The sequence below is a fragment of the Gasterosteus aculeatus genome, chromosome X (genome assembly GCF_964276395.1).
Source record: "Gasterosteus aculeatus chromosome X, fGasAcu3.hap1.1, whole genome shotgun sequence".
NCBI lineage: Eukaryota > Metazoa > Chordata > Actinopteri > Perciformes > Gasterosteidae > Gasterosteus > Gasterosteus aculeatus.
The window spans coordinates 2,608,934-2,629,152 of record NC_135698.1 but is presented as its reverse complement, the minus strand read 5'-3'; the positions used below and the strand labels follow the sequence as shown (position 1 = coordinate 2,629,152).

At 47.2% G+C, this 20,219-nt stretch overlaps 1 protein-coding gene across 8 annotated transcripts in view; it reads right to left on the bottom strand.

Annotated features, from left to right (window-relative positions):
* Positions 1–268: 268 nt before the first annotated feature.
* Positions 269–20,219, bottom strand: part of LOC120809682 (uncharacterized) — a 30,488-nt gene continuing 10,537 nt past the window's right edge. For 4 of the 8 annotated variants that reach the window (XM_078082330.1, XM_078082333.1, XM_078082335.1 and 1 more), the window contains 19 exons: positions 20,131–20,217; positions 19,716–19,844; positions 19,460–19,576; positions 18,050–18,225; positions 17,047–17,134; positions 15,980–16,069; positions 15,813–15,879; positions 13,510–14,057; positions 9,838–9,897; positions 9,482–9,585; positions 7,621–8,494; positions 7,137–7,241; positions 6,621–6,657; positions 6,272–6,340; positions 5,664–5,908; positions 3,776–3,896; positions 3,574–3,663; positions 2,758–2,871; positions 269–2,672 (listed from right to left, as the gene is read on the bottom strand). In XM_078082330.1, coding sequence (XP_077938456.1) covers positions 2,227–2,672; positions 2,758–2,871; positions 3,574–3,663; positions 3,776–3,896; positions 5,664–5,908; positions 6,272–6,340; positions 6,621–6,657; positions 7,137–7,241; positions 7,621–8,494; positions 9,482–9,585; positions 9,838–9,897; positions 13,510–14,057; positions 15,813–15,879; positions 15,980–16,069; positions 17,047–17,134; positions 18,050–18,225; positions 19,460–19,576; positions 19,716–19,844; positions 20,131–20,217 — 3,567 coding nt within the window. In that variant the 3' untranslated portion in view covers positions 269–2,226. The remainder of the gene's footprint in view (positions 2,673–2,757; positions 2,872–3,573; positions 3,664–3,775; positions 3,897–5,663; positions 5,909–6,271; positions 6,341–6,620; positions 6,658–7,136; positions 7,242–7,620; positions 8,495–9,481; positions 9,586–9,837; positions 9,898–13,509; positions 14,058–15,812; positions 15,880–15,979; positions 16,070–17,046; positions 17,135–18,049; positions 18,226–19,459; positions 19,577–19,715; positions 19,845–20,130; positions 20,218–20,219) is intronic. The other 4 variants (XM_078082332.1, XM_078082331.1, XM_040163676.2 and 1 more) reach the window with 4 other exon arrangements.

The following is a 20,219-nucleotide window of genomic DNA, read 5'->3' as shown; positions in this document are numbered from 1 at the left end:
TTGTGCGTGAAAATCCCAGTAACTGAGCAGACCACACCCCTGAATGCATTGAAGAAACCGCCATGTGATTGGTTGATTAGATAATTGACCTAACCTAAGAGTAGGTTTTGCATAATATGTCACCGCGGTCTAATAAAATGTAGGACCAGGAACTACATCCTGAACATCCATAAAGGTCTGCATCGAATGCAACCCCGATCAGTTGAGGATCATCGTCTCAACTTTCAGGAGCGACGGAACACGTTAAACAAAACAAGAGGCAACGAGATCATGACACAACGTAATCGTTTTAATCATTAACATGTATAGATATGGATTTACACTCTGTTCATAGCTCTGTTTCTATTTGCTTCATGTAGCTTTGTACATATACTGTGCGTGCAAGGCCGAGAGCAACGTGGGGGGTGGAAGTAAACTCTTCCCCCGAGATGAGACGGAGGCTCAGGTTCATCACAGCCGCCCTGAGAGTTCGATGGAGCGAACACACTGCCGCTGTCGCACATCGTCGTGTGGTCATACGGCGTCGCGCGATGGGACGATTACGTGTGTGGTTGTTTGATGGAGGGTGGAACCTAAATCGAGTTGAATGTCACACGCTGATGTGAGTCAACAGATGCATGCAGAACTCTAGTGACCCCTGTGAGATTGTAAAAAGGTGGATATAAAGACATCTTAACAAGTCAGGACATATTTTCATCGCATGGATGGCATAACGGGACCAAAGGTTGTGTTTTGACATCATCTTCAATGTATACAAATTGTGAGAAAATAAACACGTTTTGACATATTTTCTTTCATTGGATAAACTATATTTTTTTATAAAGATGTTGTGTTCATTTCCATTTTTTATAGCAAGAGCATAATTTGTATGAAAAACTAAGCTTTACACAGCCGGACATTTGCCTGGTTTCAAACCTCCCAGTTACCACCTTACGATTTCTTTATAAAGTCGAAGGTCTTGTGCTGTTCCGCTGAATGAATAATTCCCCTGCCGGAGAAAACAACTGAGCCAAATATGGTGACGAGGCTCTTGAACCGATCATATACCGACTGACTGAACTGGACCTTGCGTTTAGTTGTTGGCCCTTCTATAAAGAAAGTGGCATAAGACACGTATCGTTGTTTCGTTTGTCTATTTTTTTTCTCTCAACGGAATATAAAGAATGATCTTAAACAATAACAGGGAATTGTCATGGTGAACTACTGAGGTCCTGACGTACAGTTACATCTCTCCCCGTGAGCTTGATGGAGCCAATGGACCTGGTCCATAAACAGAAATGGCCAATTCATCGGTTTTCTGCCCCCTGCCAACCCGTCTCACCTGTGGTTTAAAGATGGACGGGGATAGGGTGGCAAGAGAAGGGATATTAAACACCTTCTAACACTGTAATATGTTTGTCAATCACATTCTGATATTTTATATCATGCCTTTTTATCATTGAAGTGGTTCTGATTTGTGTTCCAGCTCAAAACCACGTCAGGATGAAGAAGAAAAACATGGCTTCCCTTCATCACACGTGTTACTCAGTGGGCTGACGTGAACGTGGCAAAGACTACTTCCTGTCACATGGTCTGTCCTACCAGAGATGGCATGGCTCGTAGCACAAACGCTGTTACAGTACATGGATCGGGACCAGCGTGAGCGCAGTAATCCACAGCCAACGGACGAAAGTATCACGACAAAGCCCGTTTGTGCGCACAACTTCCAAGCCGCCTTGTGGTCCTGCATGCCAGCGTCCTCGGCAGTCGGTGGTGTTAGTGAGCGGTTCAATGACCCGGCTTTAAGTTCCCCAAAAAAAAAAACAGATGACCAACACAGTGGAAGACTGGGAGCAAATGTAGACCAACTTCCAAAATCAAAGTCACAACGAAACATGTCTACGCCGTTTTCCTGGAACTTGCTCACCTTGGGGGAAAAAAAAAAAATTCAAAAAGAATTCAAGGAAGGAAAAGTGAAAGAATCAACTCATAATGACGTCACTCTGTCGTTTGACACAATGATGAACTTCCACTGCAAGCGTTTTGCCGATGCTTGTTCGGCTGAAGCTGGCTCGGCGCCTTAAACGTGCAACAACACTCCCCCCCCCCCCCCCCCCCGGTCGTGGGACACAGCAGCGGTTCTCCGCCGGCTGATGCGGCACCCGTGCCGTCCTGGGATCAAGTGCACCCGCCCAACGTCGCAATCCCGCCCGCGTTCACAGACCTGTGGCTCCTCCTGAGCGCTCGCTATTCAGACGGAGGCGGCTCAGTTCTTTGGTCTGCCGGCTCGGCCTTCATCGTGTGCGGTTTAGAGACTGCGCGTCCTCCCCCCGCGTCAGCCGTGGCCGGTGACGTGCCGGGGCTCTGCCTCTTGTGGGACAGGGGGCTCACCCTGGGGCGTTCCGGCGATCGGGTTTGCGTTGCGCTCGGGCTCTTTTCGCCCGGCGTCGGCTTTTCGAAAGTTTGCGGCGACGGCGGAGCGACCGGGCTCCTCTTCTCCCACGTGGCGGGAAAAGCGGGCTTCCTCTCCGGGCTCTCGGTTGCGGCAGGAGGCCTCTCGAGGACGGGCCGAGCTGCGAACGTTTCTTGCGGACCCCGAGCTGCAGAGGACGGACGCCCCGGGCCCCGGGTCTCCTCTTCGCAACCCGTCCTCCCCGGCTCCGCCTCGGGCTCCCGTTTCCCCCCGTCACCGGCTGGACGGACGGAGAGCGAAAGGAAACGAATCTATCAAAGAATAAATGCTCTTCAGTTGTTTTGAAGTGTGAACACCTCTCTCACCCTCCGGAGCTATTTTTGCTTCCTCCCTTCCAGATGAATCTTCGGTGCAGGTGGGCAGGTCTCCTCTGTTTCCACGGAAACGGATGGGGGATCTTTGTAACACTGCCTTCAGCTCTTTAAAAGGGAGACAACCAAGAATTAAGTTCCTCAAGACCAAGTTCCTCTTTGATTCGTGAAAACACAGAGAGATTATGAACCTTTCGTTTTAGTGCCCATTGCTTATGATGCTCCTGGTACACGCTGTTTGGTTTAAGTGCCGACCCGTTCAAGTCTGTGCGGGCGCTGTGGCACGTTTCCCAGTGGGGCTACTAGGGTGACACTCGGGTTTTTAAACCAAGGCCAATACTCTGGCAAATATGCAAGAATTGGATAGATGCCACCATAATAATGCTAGAAGAAGAAGACCTGCAGCAGCGATATTGAGGTTCAGTTAAATAAAGTTAAGTTTGAACGAGTCACCATGTGTTTACCATCACGCCTGGTCTTACAGTAAAGACGGGCTCTATGGGCTTTCTTTAAAAATCCAATCATTATCAAAATGATCTAAATAATGACTACGATATTGATGTTTTTTGTTGTGTTTTTGTTTGTAATGTTTCTCATATTGTAAAGCTCACATAGGCAAACAAATGTAAAAAAACCCCAATAAATTCTCAAATCTTCTAAACTTTTGTCGTAGTAGCGAAAACTGATGTGTAAAAATATCTATTAACCTTTTATAAACGTGTAGTTTGGTCTTAACTTGTTTCATATTCCTGACCTTACGGTTATACTTATAATTCAACGTTTCCATCTTTACTAAAGGCAAAGCCTCACCTTGAGTCATGGCCAGAGCGTCCTCATGGACGGACACGGCTCTGCGCTGTGGGAGGGCCTTCGCGTGTTGCCGTGTCCTAGGAAGACTCTCTGGAGGTACACACACACATTCAACGTGTCAAATTGAAAAGTTTCAATGTTCAAGTTTTATGTTTCATTTAAACATATCCGCCCAAACCGTAACACTCGGATTGAGACGTACCATCGGTCGCCGATTGTGCTTTCTCGGAACGATCCTGTGCGCCGGGACACCTCCATGGAGACGGGGCTTGATGAAGCAGCTCGGCCAAGTCGGCACCCTGGAGACGCCCCTGGCTCCCATTCTGCGGAGGGAGACCAGAGGGAACGTGGACATGTGGAGGACCCATGAGGCGTCTTAAGCCAACAATCCTGCAAGCAGTGCATGAGCAGATCGACTCCATGTGCTTCATGACCCAAACACACATGTGACGATGAAAGTCGTGCCTGAAACCTACTGGATAGTTCCCAATGTTGTCATGGATGGAAGCGGAATATCACATCGCTGGCTCCGTTTGTGAATCCACAATGTTCATGTGACACAGGACATATGGAGATGTACCTTTGACTTGTGTACCGACGTCTTCTGTTTTGAACATTCTGCTTGAGAGTGTTCTATATTCCACCACGGGGCCATCTGAACTCTTTCTTCACCGGGGCTTTTTTGTAATCGTACCTGCGGTGAGGTTTATGTTCATGCCGTCTATGGATCTGACATTTCTGCCCTACTTTCAGTTTCCCATATTTGCTTTAAGAGAATATCATCGCATGTATTTTTATCAAAGTTAATTCAATGAGGTAATAAGGATGTTATCGGCTAATACCTGTAACCTGCACCAGCTGATTGACTGGAAACAAAATTCAGTTCAGTTCACGTCCTGTCTTATTTTGTAGTTTTCTGCCACTCGTGTCCCCGGGTAACTTCACGTCCTGCCTTGTCCTGTCGTCCCCTGTGATTGTCTGATCGTTTCCACCTGTGTCCAATCACCAGCCGTGTGTCTCTTGTGGCGTCATTGTCTTTGGTCCCGGATGTTTGGGGAATGTTTGTATTTACAGCCCAGACGCTTCTCGAAAACAAAAAGACTCCAACATAAAAATGGCCGAGGGGCAAAAACGCATACAGGTCCCGGGGGGGGGGGGGGGGGGGGGGGGGGGAGGAAAGGCAGGCAGGAACGAGACACATCCAGGGGCCTGAAGACAAGGAACATCCGGGACAATAGACAATGACGCCACAAGAGACACACGGCTTAAATACACTAGTGAGGTGCAGGTGATTGGACACAGGTGGAAACGATCAGACAATCACAGGGGCCGACAGGACATGAATACTAAAGCTGTGTGTTTAATTTACACTTTAGTTTGACATACAACAACTTTAATTAAAGGGGAAATGATCACAGATACCGTATTGTTGTGTAAACCTAATACGTTGTTGATTCTGAATGCTCTTATTAACCAATGACATCACCAGGTTTACAGGTGCATTGTGGGTGCACGAAATATGTTTGTCAATCATATTCTGTTTCCACGTTCTCATTTTATATCATGTCTTATGTCACTACACTTTTACTGTCCCGCACAAAATCATCAAGCCAACTTTCTTTTTTTTTTACCATTGAAGTGTTTCTGATTTGTGTTCCAGCTCAAAACCGCATTATGACGAAGAAGAAAAACATGGCTTCCCTTCATCACATTCAATGTGCGAGTTCCGCAAGCAGCGTTCGCTGTTTTTTAGTTTGATTAATGTGAAGAAGACAAAGTGCTGAGAGCAGCGATGTTCCGTCGGTGACCATCGGGAACTTGTTATTGCCTCAGTAAAAGACTGAATTCTGCCCTCTTGTGGTCTGCGTTAGTCACTGTAGCCATTATGTCGTCACATTACAAATGTATGAATGATGTTCAGAGTATTTGACCCCGTCAGTTGTACGTTTGAACCAGTCATCATAGCACCAACAAAGTAAAGGCCTCAAGAACATCGCTCCCTTGTTATTGACTTTATGTTTCTGCAGTTTTCGGACGTTTTTTTAAACAAAGAGTGACAGGTGATCAGGTGACAGAGCGCCGCGTCTTACCTCTGCTGCCGTCTCCGTCGGCCCGCCGTCGTGAAGGTGCGCTCTGAGCTGGACCCTCCCCGCCGAGCTCCCGGCGCGAGAGGCGAGGCCGGCAGGAGAAGCCGGGGGGGGCAGCGGGGGCTTGGCCTTCACGGCAGGTTTGGGCGGCAGAGGCCCGGCGGGGCGCTCGGAGGGAACGGGCTTCAGGGGAGGGGGGGAGTCGGGGCGGGTGGTGTCCAGCGCTCTCACGGGATGCCTGGGGTCTGCTGGAAACAAGGTTCAAAAAATTTTTTTTAAAAGCGTGGGGGGGGTCAGGAAATTTCATAACTTATTAATTTATGAATTGAAAAAGAGCTTTAAAGAAATAAGTTATTGATATTAGAACATTAACGTTTTCTTTAATATGTAAAAGGAGAAAATACGCAAAGAGGTCAAATAAACTCCCACAATATATTTTTAGTTTGTATTTTTCTTCTTCTTCCAGTCCGAAAGCAGACATAATATAACATAACGTCGTCTGCCCAATGACAATATTCTCTCCTTGTGTCTCACCTTAAAACGGATTCATCTTCACGGATTCACGTTAACGAAGGAACGTTTTTGTCTATCCAGACAGAGTAGATATGTACCTGATGAAGTGGACATGGTTCGTGGCTTGCTGTGCGTGGCAGGGGGGGCAGGTTTGTCCAGGATAGCGCCTGAGGACAGACGTGGCGTACAGTTGAATCCAAGCTGCACATGTAATAAAGTCTGGGAGTCGGATTAACTGAAGGCGTCGAAGCGACAGCGTTAATGTAAACGAAATATTTCATAAAATGTAGAATGTTACGTTTGTGCTTCATTTACAATATTATCTTTAGAACTACCACAGCAGCTGGCACAAGTTAAACTTGAAATGCATTTCTTGTACGCTTTAACTGAATTACACTGAAGATTCTAAGATTTGTGTTCTCAATAATGACTGAAACGTAAGCTCACCTTCGGAGTTGGCCTTTCTCAGGTCCTCCTCTGTGTTCTGCAGCAAAACAAAGAGATGATGGAAAGTTTGATCAATAGTCTTCTGGAACTTGTAATTCTTAAATCTTAAATATATGCAATCCAGGGAGAGGATGTAACGTGTCCTGCTGGAGGCCCTGCTGTGGTCTGAGTTTCTGCTAAACGGGTCAATTGTGCCACCCGATATAATAAAGTTTGACCCGACGGCACAGTATGAATTTTCTCGCTGGTGGTCTTTTCTTCTTTTTTTTTTACTTTAAAAGGTTCATCGGGGGCATACAGTTATAATTAGCTAATAATCAGTCGACAAGCAAAGGTCGGCCAAGTCACCAATCGGTTCGTGGACTGTGAGTTGAAAGCCACAAGGTCGGCATTTTGGCCGTTTAGCCGCCTGTTTTTTCTTTTGAGGTGAAATGCAACTATTTTTTTTAAACGAAAGAAAAATAGAACTGATTGAGAACGGGACAAACTAACGGGTTACTTTTCACCACTTCCTACCTGGCTCGCCTTGGTTTGGGCTGGTGGGGTTTTGGCCACGCCCATTCTGTGCAGCATCACCTGAAGTCTCTGCTCAAAACTAGATGTGCTCTCAGACGCATACTTCTGGAGGACGGTACATGGAGATGGAAAATGTGGAGAAAAAAAACACTTATCATTTCTAGTCCAGACACGCAGGACAGTACTCGGGATTTTACTGGTTGTAACGGAACCAAACACGCAGAAGCAGCTTCAGTTATTCTGCTCCGAATATCCGGAACAAACTCCCAGGAGGCTGCAGGTCTGCTGAGACCCTCAGCGGCTTCAAATTAAGACTGAAGACTTTTTTTCTGTTTGCTTCAGCCTTTAATTAAACCAGTGCTCTCTCATCTTTGGTGCAGGCGTGCAGATCAAGCGCCTGTATCACAATGTCTCTAATTCGTGATTCCCAGCGAAATGCAAGCGTTGCCCCGCCCTCCCCGTTTGAGCGCGTCATCAAACTGACCTTGTGTCTGCCGTCCTTGTCCTCGGGCTCTAATCCCGTCAGCAGTATGAGGCTCTGGCTCTTGCCCTCCCTCAGTGACCTCTTGGTCACCTTCGCTCGCCTCTCACCGTGCGGAGTCCCCGCTAACCTCATCTCCTTCGCCTGCCCGCCGCCGCCGCCGCTCCGCTCCTGCCCCGGTGGAGGGGAGGTGACCGCGGGGCCGCGGCCCGGTGAGACGGGAGGCGGCTCTTCTCGCGGGTCGGAAAGCGTCGCGGCGGCGGCGCGAGAGGGAGGGATCTCACTGGGGGCCGGCGGCGTGGTTAACGCCGTGGCCGGCGGCGGCGTCGTTCCCCTGGCATCGCCGGCAAGACGTTGGCCGGTGGCGACGGTCCCTTCTGTGACGGCGGCATCATCAGAAACGTTAGCATCCTCCACTGACCTTGCCCCTCTCCCCTTCTCCCTCTCCCTGTCTTTGGCCTCGCGGAGGGGTCGAATGAGGTCTGCAATGGAGGTCCTTTTGACCTTCACCCCCTCTCCTCCTCCTCCTCCTCCTCCTCCCTCGCCCCCTCCTGCCTTGGTGGCTCGGCCGGCCCGAGACCTCTTGAAGGCAAAGAAGTCGCCAAACTTTTTCTTGACGTTTTTGTTGGGGAGAGTGGTGTTGGTGACAGAAGAGGGGGTGGGGCAAGTGGAGGGTGCAGAGAGGGGTGCAACGTCAGCGGATGGGAGGGATGTGTCAATACGCGGAGAGGAGGGAGAGGGGACGGTGGTGGTGGTGGTGGTGGTGGAGGTGGAGGTGGTGGGGGTGGTGGGGGTGATATTGTCAGACGAGGAGCAAGAGGGGGTTGATTCTGAGGGAGTGGCTCGGGCAGGGATTGACTCCTCCCACCGGCCTTTTCTGCAGCAGGGAGACAGCAGAAAGAGCAACAGACAAAGAAGAGACACTCAGTACTACGACTACTGCTATGGGACTCAAGACGCACATCGACGAGGGCCACGCAAACAGCGCGCGGCGCAAAAACATCCCTCGGCGGGCGCCGCTTCCTGCTCCAGCGGTCAGTCTGTCTGCAGCACAGTAGCTAGCACAATAGCAACGGGCTTCCTTGCTGTTTTTGCAGCCGGTGGAAGCGGAAGCGCTATCCCCAATTTTGTGCAAAGACCGTAAATATGCAGGAAGACATGCTGCTATTTCAGCGGCCGCCCACGCTGTTTGGGGATGGAACAGTTTCAGGCTTCAAATCGTGTTTTCTCCCTACTTACACCAGAAGGTCACGATTTGGGGAGTGAGTTCTGTTCCAACGGATGCTTTTGCTTGGCGGCTGTTGTTGAAAAAGGGGGTGACGATGAAAACGTTGAAACGGACGCGTATAGCGGGACACTCAGCAGCAATCAATGCTCAGAATACTTTACGCGTGACACTTCGTACTGCACGGTGTGTGTGTCTACGTGGTATTAAACGGAGGGGGATGAGGGATTTGTTAAGCGCTATAAAACATTCAGCATGCGTTCTACACACAACAAGGAACAAAACACATTTTAGTTTCCAGAGAGGTTTCGTCTTCCTGATTAAACAAAATACAAATGACATGAGAAGACGCTGTGTGCTCCCCTCTCACAGTGAATGAAGAATGAATTCAATTCAAACTATTTCCGTTGCTTGCTAAAGACTCTCAGTGTGTTTGGTTACTATGACAACCGTGAGCGGTTGGTTGGTTGTCATTAGCCATAGCGTGCCGCATTTTAGGCTGAAATATGAATGTGAATGTGTCAGGTTTATTAAATTCCACATAAATTCTCATGGCTTTATAAATCTTCTGTCCTGTTCTTGACTCGTCGCAGGTAAAGATTTCGTCCGCATGTCTGTAAGCGCGTGTGGTCGACTCACAGCGGGTGGTCAGGAATGATCTTCTTGGTGAAGAACTCTTCTACTCCTTCGTCCACTCTGCCCATCGCTTCACTGGCCTCATTCTCCGCCTTTATAACCGGCTCCTGAAACACAAAACACCACAAAACAGCATCAGAATGCAGATTTTGCATCATAGTTTAGATGTTTTTGTGTGTGTGAGAGAGAGAGAGAGAAACAACAGGCGACATCGTTGCTCAGGAGAATCTTTAAAACTCTGCAAAGCCTCATTACATAACAATTACTCGTTTTTCTGAGAATGCTGTTATATTTAACACAATATAGCCAAACAGTACATATACCGTATAAATATTCTTCATTCTAACATAAATCATCACCTCATATTCAGCTTGGAAGCCTAGCGACTGAGAGGCGCTCCAGCGTGTGTCCGGGCAGTTCTATTAGACAAAAGCTGTTAGTCAGACACAACGTCCAAAAACAATCAAAGCAAGCGCACCGTTTGCTGCAGCACGCTACGCGCTCCGCTGCAAGACGCGTGTTTAGTTTGCCGTTTTTAGTGTCTGCACACGGAGCAGCGGCTGGTGGGTCATGCACGGAGGTGCACAAAGCACAGACAGACGCACAAATGCATGCGATCTCATGGTTCTTGTGCATGATCTGACAATAAAAAAAAAAAAAGCAGAATAGTTGTAACCGCTGTGATGCGTTCTGATGAATGGAAAGTTGCTGTGGACCAAGCGATGACCGTTGGGACGTGTGAGCAATATTCTTAACTTGGTCAAATCCAATAAGCGGAAAAAAAACTCCCTTTTTAAGGGCCGAGCAGCTGACAACGTCCTATTTGTTCCTGTTTTTCCTCTTTGGTTGCATTTTTGGTATTACCAATTTGCCGTGACCTTTAGCCCCCCCCCCCCCTCCCTCCCTCGAAGTTGGATCAGCAACACCCGTCGCTCCCGATACACGTCAGGCTCCGTTAGTTCGACAAAAAAAAATCTCTCTGACCGCTGAGCTCTGCCTGTAATTATTTCCCACCACTTTGAATTTAGTAAAAAACTACTTTTTGCAAACTCCTCCTACATACTGGCTTCAATTGTTTGCAAATTGTGCAGAATTTGTTGTCTAGAAGATATTGGCCAAAGACCCTTTTGTGTTGTGCTGTATTTTCAATCCGCATAACTTCCAAACCATGTGAGGTGGCATCATCACATGTGCAGAACACGTCACGGATCACACCCCAAAAAATTCCAATTCAGCCTTTTGGCGTTTTCAGACTTCCTCCGAGAGACCAGAATGCTGTGAAGACGTTGTAGTGTGTGTAAAGTCTGGGGCATTTTTGATGAATGGACATTAATGGGCTCCCATCTTCCGCCCATGTTTTGCACATGGACCAAAATATAATTTTTCGTAGCTCCAACGCACAAATCTGGCCGAAGTGCATTTTGCACGATGGAAGTTCAGGACTGGACCCATTTCCACGCCAAAAATCTGTGACTTTTTGATCGTGTGCGTCGGCATGTACCTGGTACCAGACTATCCCAGTGTGTTTAAACCATTTACACTCTGCTCATTCTCGTCTATTAAGCACCACCTGTGACCGTAGTGACTGAACATGCGTTGAGTTGCCATCCCTGTTCGACGCCTTTCAGGCTCCCCTCACATTTCCCAACGCGCTTCTAATCAGTCAACGCAACACGCAACACGGCTAAAAAGTCAAACTAACAGTGAGCAAATGGCTAAATGACCTACTCTTCTGTCAAGACCTTAACTTTGTTAAATCAGTTGCCAAAATAAAGGCTCGGACTAACAACGGGTTCTTTTCTTGTTAGTGAACACGGCACTTTTCTCCATCTTCATTATTCTACGTCTTATTCATTGCCACCTCCGTCGCAGCCACCTGTCTCTCTCACACACACACACACACACACACACACACACACACACACACACACACACACACCATGCATAGGCTGATACATAAAGTGACATCTACAGCAACACACTGCACGCCCTGCACGCCCTGCAGGTGAAGCTTTACAGCATCTGGAGACAAGAAAACCGTGGAAGAAGATGATGATGCCATTTTCGTTCTTGTCACCAACTGACCTTTTTTTTTTCTTGCTGTAAACTCTAAATAACTCTGACACTGAGGTGAGGTTTTGCGGTAACAACCACGGCGAGAAATGTGGAATCCTCGATGATCTGCGATTAGTATCGGTAGCGGGGGGAAAAAAAAAATGACGAGAGACGTCCATGAGGGTTTTTCAGCCCCCCCCCACAGTAGTGATGGAGCCTGATTGGTGCAGTCTTTGTCGAGTCCACCCGACCCGCAAACACAAACCCAACATGGGTAGAAAGAGACATTCCCGACAATTAAGCCCCATCTTTCTGCTGCTGGACGAGTCGGTGCTGGGTGGGACAGTTCACATGATTCGATAAGTGATGGCCAATAAATCGATATCAAATCAACATGTGATACGAGACTGTTGTCTTATAGTCTGGTACATTTCTAGTCTTCTGATTCCTCGGGTTTAAAGGACACATTGAGTTTTATTTTGTAAAAAAGCTCATTGTGTTAATGTTTTTTTGGTGAAAGCACCCAAACATGTAATAGCGTCAATTTTTTCGGGGGCCATTTGGATTATTTCCCAGAACTACTTTTTAAAAAAAAGTCCGGTCTTGAAATTGTGTCGTTGCACAACAATGTGCTCAATGGCAACATGCATCGTTTGTGTAGAACCATTTGGGCGTGACGCAATAGAGAACCTTTACAAAGAGCCGCTTTTAGCGGCACACGTGTTTCACGTGTTCTAGAGGCTTAAAGAAAAGCATCTTTTCCCTTTTTTCCACAACGGCGTCAGCTCAATATGCCGAGCTGCCTTTTCCCCCCAAATAGGCAGTGTTCTTTGTATCAAAACAACAAACATAACTCCTATTTGGGTGTAGGACTTGTGTATTTTATTTTGAAATATGAAAAAAAAAAAAACTTTTCTTTTTAAAAAAAAAAATAGTGGCCATATGTAACTGACGGCGAAGTGACGACATAATGCAGGCGCAGGCTTCTCTTGGTGTGCTGAGTCTTAGGATTATGTGATTCCTGCAGGAATCACTATCACAACAGGTGATACGCCCGCCATTTTAATTAGCAAATGTTCGTGTAATTTATTTTGGCGAAAGCATGTATTTTTCAGAGCTTTCGTGACTAATGACGACATGAATGTGGAGCCGCTTCCTCCTTTAGGGCGAAATAATGTCGGCGTCAGGTCAACTCGCCAACTCGACCTGGCTCCACCCGGGAACGCTAGATGGTCATGGAAGCCCTTCTTCAATCAAGCTAGCAAGCTAAAAGCCTAACGGGAATCTACATCTTTTCAATTTGTATTTGAATTTGTAAAAAAAAAAAAAAAAAAAGAACTCCAGTTGGTTGGACAATTTACATTAAAGTCAAATACCAAAAAAGTAAATGATTTACTCTTCTACGTTACACACGAGGTGCAATCTGCCCACGCAAGGTCACTGCAGGTGAAGAGACGTCAACCTCCCCCCCGTTATCACAAGTGGAGCACAGGAAAAGAGTCCCCCAATAATATGAACACATGAATAACTGAGTCAGTCAGAGAGAGAGAGAGATGGACGCAGGGAACACGACTCCCAAAATGGTTCGGCTTGTTCTCACACTTCACTGAGCACGACTACACGGAGCGAGAGGATGCAAAGATAAAGATGGCTACCGTCATTGCTACAGGAAGGAGGGATGGACGTGGTGGATGTTTTGCTGCATTAGCCTCAGCATCACGGTCATACGAGCGCTCTGTACTTCTCTTTTTTTTTTTTTTTTTAACCACTGTGTTGTTTCCTCCATCTCCATCGCCTTCTCCCCCCCCCCCCCCCCCGTGTGGTCGTGCCATTAGCTCCCATCAACTTAAACTGCCCTTCCCTCCACCCTTCATCCGTCTCCCGCTTCAGCCGGCGTGTAAATCGCGTGCATGAATAGAAACGACGTGCAAACTGACAGCTGTTTTGTAGGTGTTTGTGTGTGTGTGTGTTCTTACCTGAGGCCTGGGGGAGGGGGGCTGCGTGTGTGTGCGCCGTGGCCTTGGACGGGTGGCAGTGTAGTGCCGTAGAATCTGCCCCTGGGTGGGTAGAGGCTCCATGGGAGAAGCGGGGGATCCGGAGCCGGGGAGGGGGACCGGGCTAGGGCCGCGGCCCGGGACGGGAGCGCGTCGTCTGGGTGAGCCGCCGCGGCCGGCAGCCTCCTCGCCTGCAGCTCGAGCGGGGACGGAGTGCGGGAGGGGGAGGGGGAGGCCGGGAGGAGGAGTGAACGACGCTCCGCTCGCTCCTGATATTGCCGCTGCCGCAGCATCCGCTGCCGCCGCCTCCCCCTCCTCCCTCCGCCTCCTCCCCGTCGGACCCGAGAGGGAGGGGATCGGGGCGAGGGAGGGGGAGGGGCTCAGAAAACGGACTGACAGCGGGGTTGCCATCGGCAACCGGGAGAGGCAGGACCTTCTCCCTCCTCCTCCTCCTCCTCCTCCTCCTCCTCCACCCTGTCGCTCTGCTCCTGCGTCCCTGGTCTGCTGCTCCCAGTCGGCATCCAGGAAGCCTGAGAGCGCAGCGGCGAGACGGATGAGAGGAGACGCGGCGAATCCGGCCCATGCAGTCTGAGCGCTTTTTTTGCGGAGATGCCCTGTATGTAGGGCAGGCAAGCCGCATGCGAAAGACACGAGAGGGGAACGAGGAGGAGGAGGGGGTGTCAGATGACTCTGATAGAGGGGGGGGGGGGCAGTTTGGAGATAATCAGTCGAGCATAAACATGCAGAGAGGAAGCAGAGCAGTAAATTTAAGGCACATTATTCTGTTAAATGAAAGCTATCGTCCAATCAAACAAAAGGAGCGGGGTTGGGGGGGGGGGGAGGGGGGGGGTCGGGAGCTACAGCGTCCTACATCCCCCCCACCCCCACGTTTCCTCGTCATCCCCTCCCCCATCTTTTCTCCCCCCCCGTCTCGTCTCTCCCAGGGTGGAAGTCACGGATGTGAGAGTAAACAGGCCGTGCTCCACTTGGCCAAAGACGGCCGTGTGTCCACCAGGGGGCGCGTCCTGCAGGGGGGAGGACCAGGGGTCAAACGAGACGTGCAACACGAGGTAAAAGGTTTACGGCCTGAGTTGGTTTGTTCCTGACGGCTGGAGTAACAGATTTAAGCACATTAAGCGTCACAAAGGGGTTTCTAGCCTGCAAATGAGAAAGAAAACATGACGAAAAAGGGGGGGAAATAAACAGGGCTGTAAATTGTATATTTTCAAAAATATGTTTCTCCATTTGAATCTTCCAGGCAGTACGTCTACGTCCACTAAATTGGGCGTCATTGCATCTGTTTGGTGGTTTATAACTATAAATATGTTTCATTTTGTGTTTTGCATTTGGACAAAAGTAGCAACGTATTCGAGCACCAGAGTCAATTAAGAAGACCCCAGAAAGGCCCGACCGCTCTCCGTCCCGGCGCTGGTTCTCCTGTGTCTCCCAGCGACACCTCCCGGATCGATCGGTGTCAGCGTTGGCCTCCAGCGGAGCAGAGAGGAGGAGCCTCTGCTGCTCCCGCCGGGGCTCCGACGGCCGTTACCCGATCGGGTGGTCAAAGGCTGCGGTAATCGGGGACCTGGGGTCGGCCCCACGTGGCCCGTCTGTCGCTGGAGGCCCCCCGCTGGAGTTTGAAGGGCTAAGAATCCAAAGGAGGACTTGGTAGCCTTTGTAGAAGCTGCGTTTAAGTGTATGTATTTAAATGAACGTGTGCAGGCGAGACGGGAGCTCCTATCGGTTGGTCGGCGTGCTGCTCAGCCGGGAGAACACCGAGTTTGAGCTCGGCCTCGGCCCTGTGGCGGCGTGCAGAGGTGAAGACAAACAGCTTTGGGGAAAGGCCGAAAAGAATTTCTGCCGAAACAGCAATAAATAGTTTTTGTGATTGGATCTGACGGCAGACATTTATAATAACTACAATATATAGAAAGAGATCAAGAGGTCAGTTGTGAATCGAGTGTGTTTCATAGTCATGGGTTGAAATGGAAACTGAGGTAAATCATGTTTTGGGTGCAAGTTTGTAGCAAAGTTTCTTTGGTACCTTGTGAGTTGCAAAATTGTTCTTGCTGGTGATCATAGAGGAACATTAAGCAGCTTAAAAGACATTTCAGGATGTTTGCTAACACGTTTACCAGATCAACAGCGCATTTTTAGTACATTGTTTTTATTATTACAACTTGCATCTCGTGGCTTTGTAAGAAACACAGACACCCACAAATGCAAACGGCTTCAGCGGGAGGAGGAAAGACACGAAGGAACACATCGTTATTGTGGTTTTATCTCACTCTCAATTGAAGGAGCAGGCCTCAGGCTCTTGGAGTGGAAACTATTCCTCCAAAATGCCGGACTGTACTGGTGATGAGAAAGAAAAAGCACAAGATGCGTAAATGCGACACATAAAGGAATGAGTGAGTAACAATGATGGACGGCCAGGTAGGTAACGGTCTCTCACGTCATCAGTCGGGAAGTCACTGTGGACCAGTCGAAGCTCTGGGACGTCGACGTTCAGGGCAGTAGACACATTTTCTTTTATAAGATTATCCTGTATAGTAAATACAGAAAGACATCAATAGTAATGAGTGGAACATATCAAATATATATATAATATACATATACATACATATATATACATATACACATATATACATACATATACATACATATACATACATATACACATATATACATACATATATATACATATACATACATATACACATATATACATACATATATATACATATACACATATATATATACATATACGTATATGTATATATATATATATTTACACATATACACATATATACATATATATACATATACATAATGTATATGTATATATATATACATATACACATATATACATATACATAATGTATATGTATATACATATACACATATATACATATACATAATGTATATGTATATATATATACATATACACATATATACATATACATAATGTATATGTATATATATATATATACATATACATTATGTATATGTATATATATATATATACATATACATAATGTATATGTATATATATATACATATACACATATATATACATATACATAATGTATATGTATATATATATATATATATACATAATGTATATGTATATATATATATATATACACATAATGTATATGTATATATATATATATATATATGTAAAGATATGTTTTGAGACTTCTTGTTTCCACGGTGTTCCATGACAGGCACAATAATAAACGTGAACATCAATAATAAGCGTGTGCTCTTCATGACCAGGAGGTGAAAACGTGCCTAACTCCATCCTACCAAGGTGCTTCATTGACTGCAGTGGACTACAGGTTACAATGTAAATTCTATAGATAAATTCATGTGTTATTAAAATCTACGGCTGGTCATAAACTTATTAACTAACGTTAAAATAAAGGATTTATTTCCCATGATAAATATAAAATGGATGGACTATAGTAATCAACATCATATTAAGTCACACTAATGGAAATGAAACCACACATTTACCATTTTGTGCTGCGCCGTTGTCAGATCGTGAACAACCTGTTCGATGAGGCTTTCAGCCAGAGAGACACTCAATGTCTGTCTCAGTTCACTAGACAGGCAGACAGGAGACAACAAATGCACACATCAGAGGGAAGACCAATTCAAATGAATCAGCCACTCATTTACAGCCATCAAAAGGTAATATTGGGGTAGTGGCTAAAGGGTAATCGGACGCATCTATGTTCCTAAAAGGTAACTCCACCCAACAGGTGAATGAAGACACACACGGAGCTGATAGATATATAATCTTTTTCCCAAAACGAGAGTTAGGGGATTAGGGCCGTCCCACCGTCCCACTGTCAAAATACCAAGTACATGAGGTCTCCCACGCAGACATTTGGAGCCCTTTATGCACACTTTGACAGACTTTACCTGAGGGAATTACCCACAATTCATAGCATGTATTGAAATAGGCAGGAACCTCTGATTTTCCTGAGTGAAGTCAATCGTGTGTATTAAGTGTGGTTTCTCTCTGCTGACCAGTAAAGGGCAGAAAAAACAAGTCAGACTGTATAAAAATCCATTCAAAAATAAAAACTCATTAGCGTCCCTCGGCGTTCCAAATATGGTACGTTCCATTCATTGGGTGCAAAGAAGCGCAAAGGCCATATTCCAAGAGGGAGACTGCAACATTAGCAGTCCACAAACCAATCTGAAGGTGAACCTGGACACGGTTCTTGAAGGCCTTCTCTGCTTCAGAGGTCCAAAGAAAGGGAATATGGAGGAGGTGAGAGCCGCGAGCGGGGAAGCAACCGTGCTGTAATTCCGGATGAACCTTCGACAGAAGTTGGCAAACCCTGAAGATGTGCCGGGAGTCCGGGACAGACCAGGTAGCGATGGAAGCCACCCCCGCGGTCCGTCCCGCTCGCATTGGGTTCGGCGGGTAGGCTGGCATACGGTATTCCGGCGAGATGGAGCTCAGCCCCAAAACCACAACGACGCTGTATTACATGAAAGTTATTACCGCAGTTTGTTGCTGATGATCGGCCCCATATTCTCCACCAGGGTTCTTGTCAGGAATGTGTCTGTCTGCCTACTTCTCTTGGACACGCACTCCGACAGGCATTCTGACACCCTGGATCGCTGGATCGCTTGTGGACACGTCGCCTCTGCACCCCTCATCAGGTCTTGAGCCAACGCCTGGAAAAACAAGGGTTTGTAAGCGCGACCAAGAGCGGGCATTACCGAGACAAGGCAGAAACCGCCGAGGAAGCAGCCTCAGACCAAGCCGGACGTGGTGTCTGACTAGCGCAATATCATACGTAGGTGCTAAATTTGAAATTCGGAATAATAATATTGTCATGCTCAGCCCGCCTCTGGGACAGGCTCACGTGTCCAAAGTGTCCCCCCCTTGGCCTTTGAAGAACTGTTCAAACCAAACGGACTTTCAAAGAGACCAGAGAGAAACAATGAATTGCTACAAAAAGTGACTAAAAAGATACAAATTCTGTGTGTCCTGCTGAGGTGTCGGGGCCTTTGGCATATCTATAAGATGTTATCCAGCGATTCCCAAAGTGTGGGCCGCGGCCCCCTGGTGGGCCGCGAAGGTACTGCAGGTGGGCCGCGAGAGGTCAGTTACAATAAATAAATAAAGTTTTTTAATTTTCAATTTTTAAAAGTTTGAAATTAATATATAAATATTTTATGATGCGGCACATTAGTTATGTGAAACATTAGTTGATGAAGCACAAACAATTTAAACGGACAGATTAATGAAACAATAAGGCTCTCGCTCTTGTCCGCCTGTCGTTAAACAAACGCGGCGCCCTCTTGTGGTATTAAAGTAAATATACCGCATTTTCCGCACTCCAAGGCGCACTTAAAAGGCTTTAATTTCCTCAAAAAACGACCCTGCGCCTTATAATCCGGAGCGCCTTATATATATGGATCCATTGGTTAATCGGTTGATCCATACTGGTTGTACACGGCTGCCAAACATGCCAAAGCTCGTCTACGACGGCGAGATGCTGAGTGAGATACGGAGCTGCTTTCAGGGCGCGTCGGAGAAACAAAGCTGTCGTTCTCGCCGAGGACTTCGTGAGATTAAAGAGCGAGAGACGGCGCCCTTTTCTCTACAGTAGCTGAACCATCTTAACGGGAACAGAAGTTATTCTAAAAGCAGCCAAAGATTTAAGGCGTGGATGGCTATTTACAACCATGTCATCTAAGTTGATGGATTACTCAAAACATGCATATTTTAAAAAAAACAAAAAATTTCTTCTGCATTCATGATGAACCGCTGCTGTTACGCAGCCCGAGTTATGCCGTTAAGGCGTTTACCTTGTTCTGGAATCTAACACACGACTGTTTCTGGAATATTCTCGTGACCGCCTACGATCGTTACCCCAGCGAACAGCGGGCGTTGAACGTGCACCTGTATACTGCCGTTGAACTCGTTCATTAGCGCATTAGCGGCGTCGGCGAGGGTGCAGTTCACCAAGTCACCATCAGGGGCACACTTCCTGCCGGCCTCGCGCAGAGAGGGAAGCAGCTGCATGCAACGAGACGTTAGGATAGAGAATCAGTCACATGGATGTACTTTTAATGAACAGAGTACTCCAGAGCCTGTGTGTGATTATTTAGTCCAAAAAAACCCGACATAATTCGAAATTCATTCAGTAGCCAGTAACCTTCAAGGATTCCCTCGCGGTGTACAGCATCTCATGTGCAGTCACGATGTCATCCTGGACCTCCTGAACGCTGCAGTGGTTTAGATGTTGGAGGCTGTTCTTCAGCTGCTGACACAAATCCTGGACCTTCTGAAATGGGAGACGACCGAGAAAGACGTGGCTAAAGAAACAGGCCGAGCGCTTCCACGTCAAAAGGAGACCAAGGGGACTTCTCTCTTCATGTAACCCCTCAGCAAACATCTCTTTTAACCATCGGATGTGCTAATCGGACCTTATAATGTAATGGCGTTCTTATGAAATTGACCGTGAAATGAATCAATAAGACACCTAAATTGAGCCCTTTTTTTTTTTTAACACTTTCAGTTTACTACGTTGGAGTTTTGTTAACTTAATAATGTGTTGCTTAACTTCTTACCTTCTCAGACTGGCGAGCTCCGAACCCTTTCTGAGCTTCCACCGTTTCCGACTGTCTCCGGTTGTTTCTGTCCAAACATTGCTGAATCT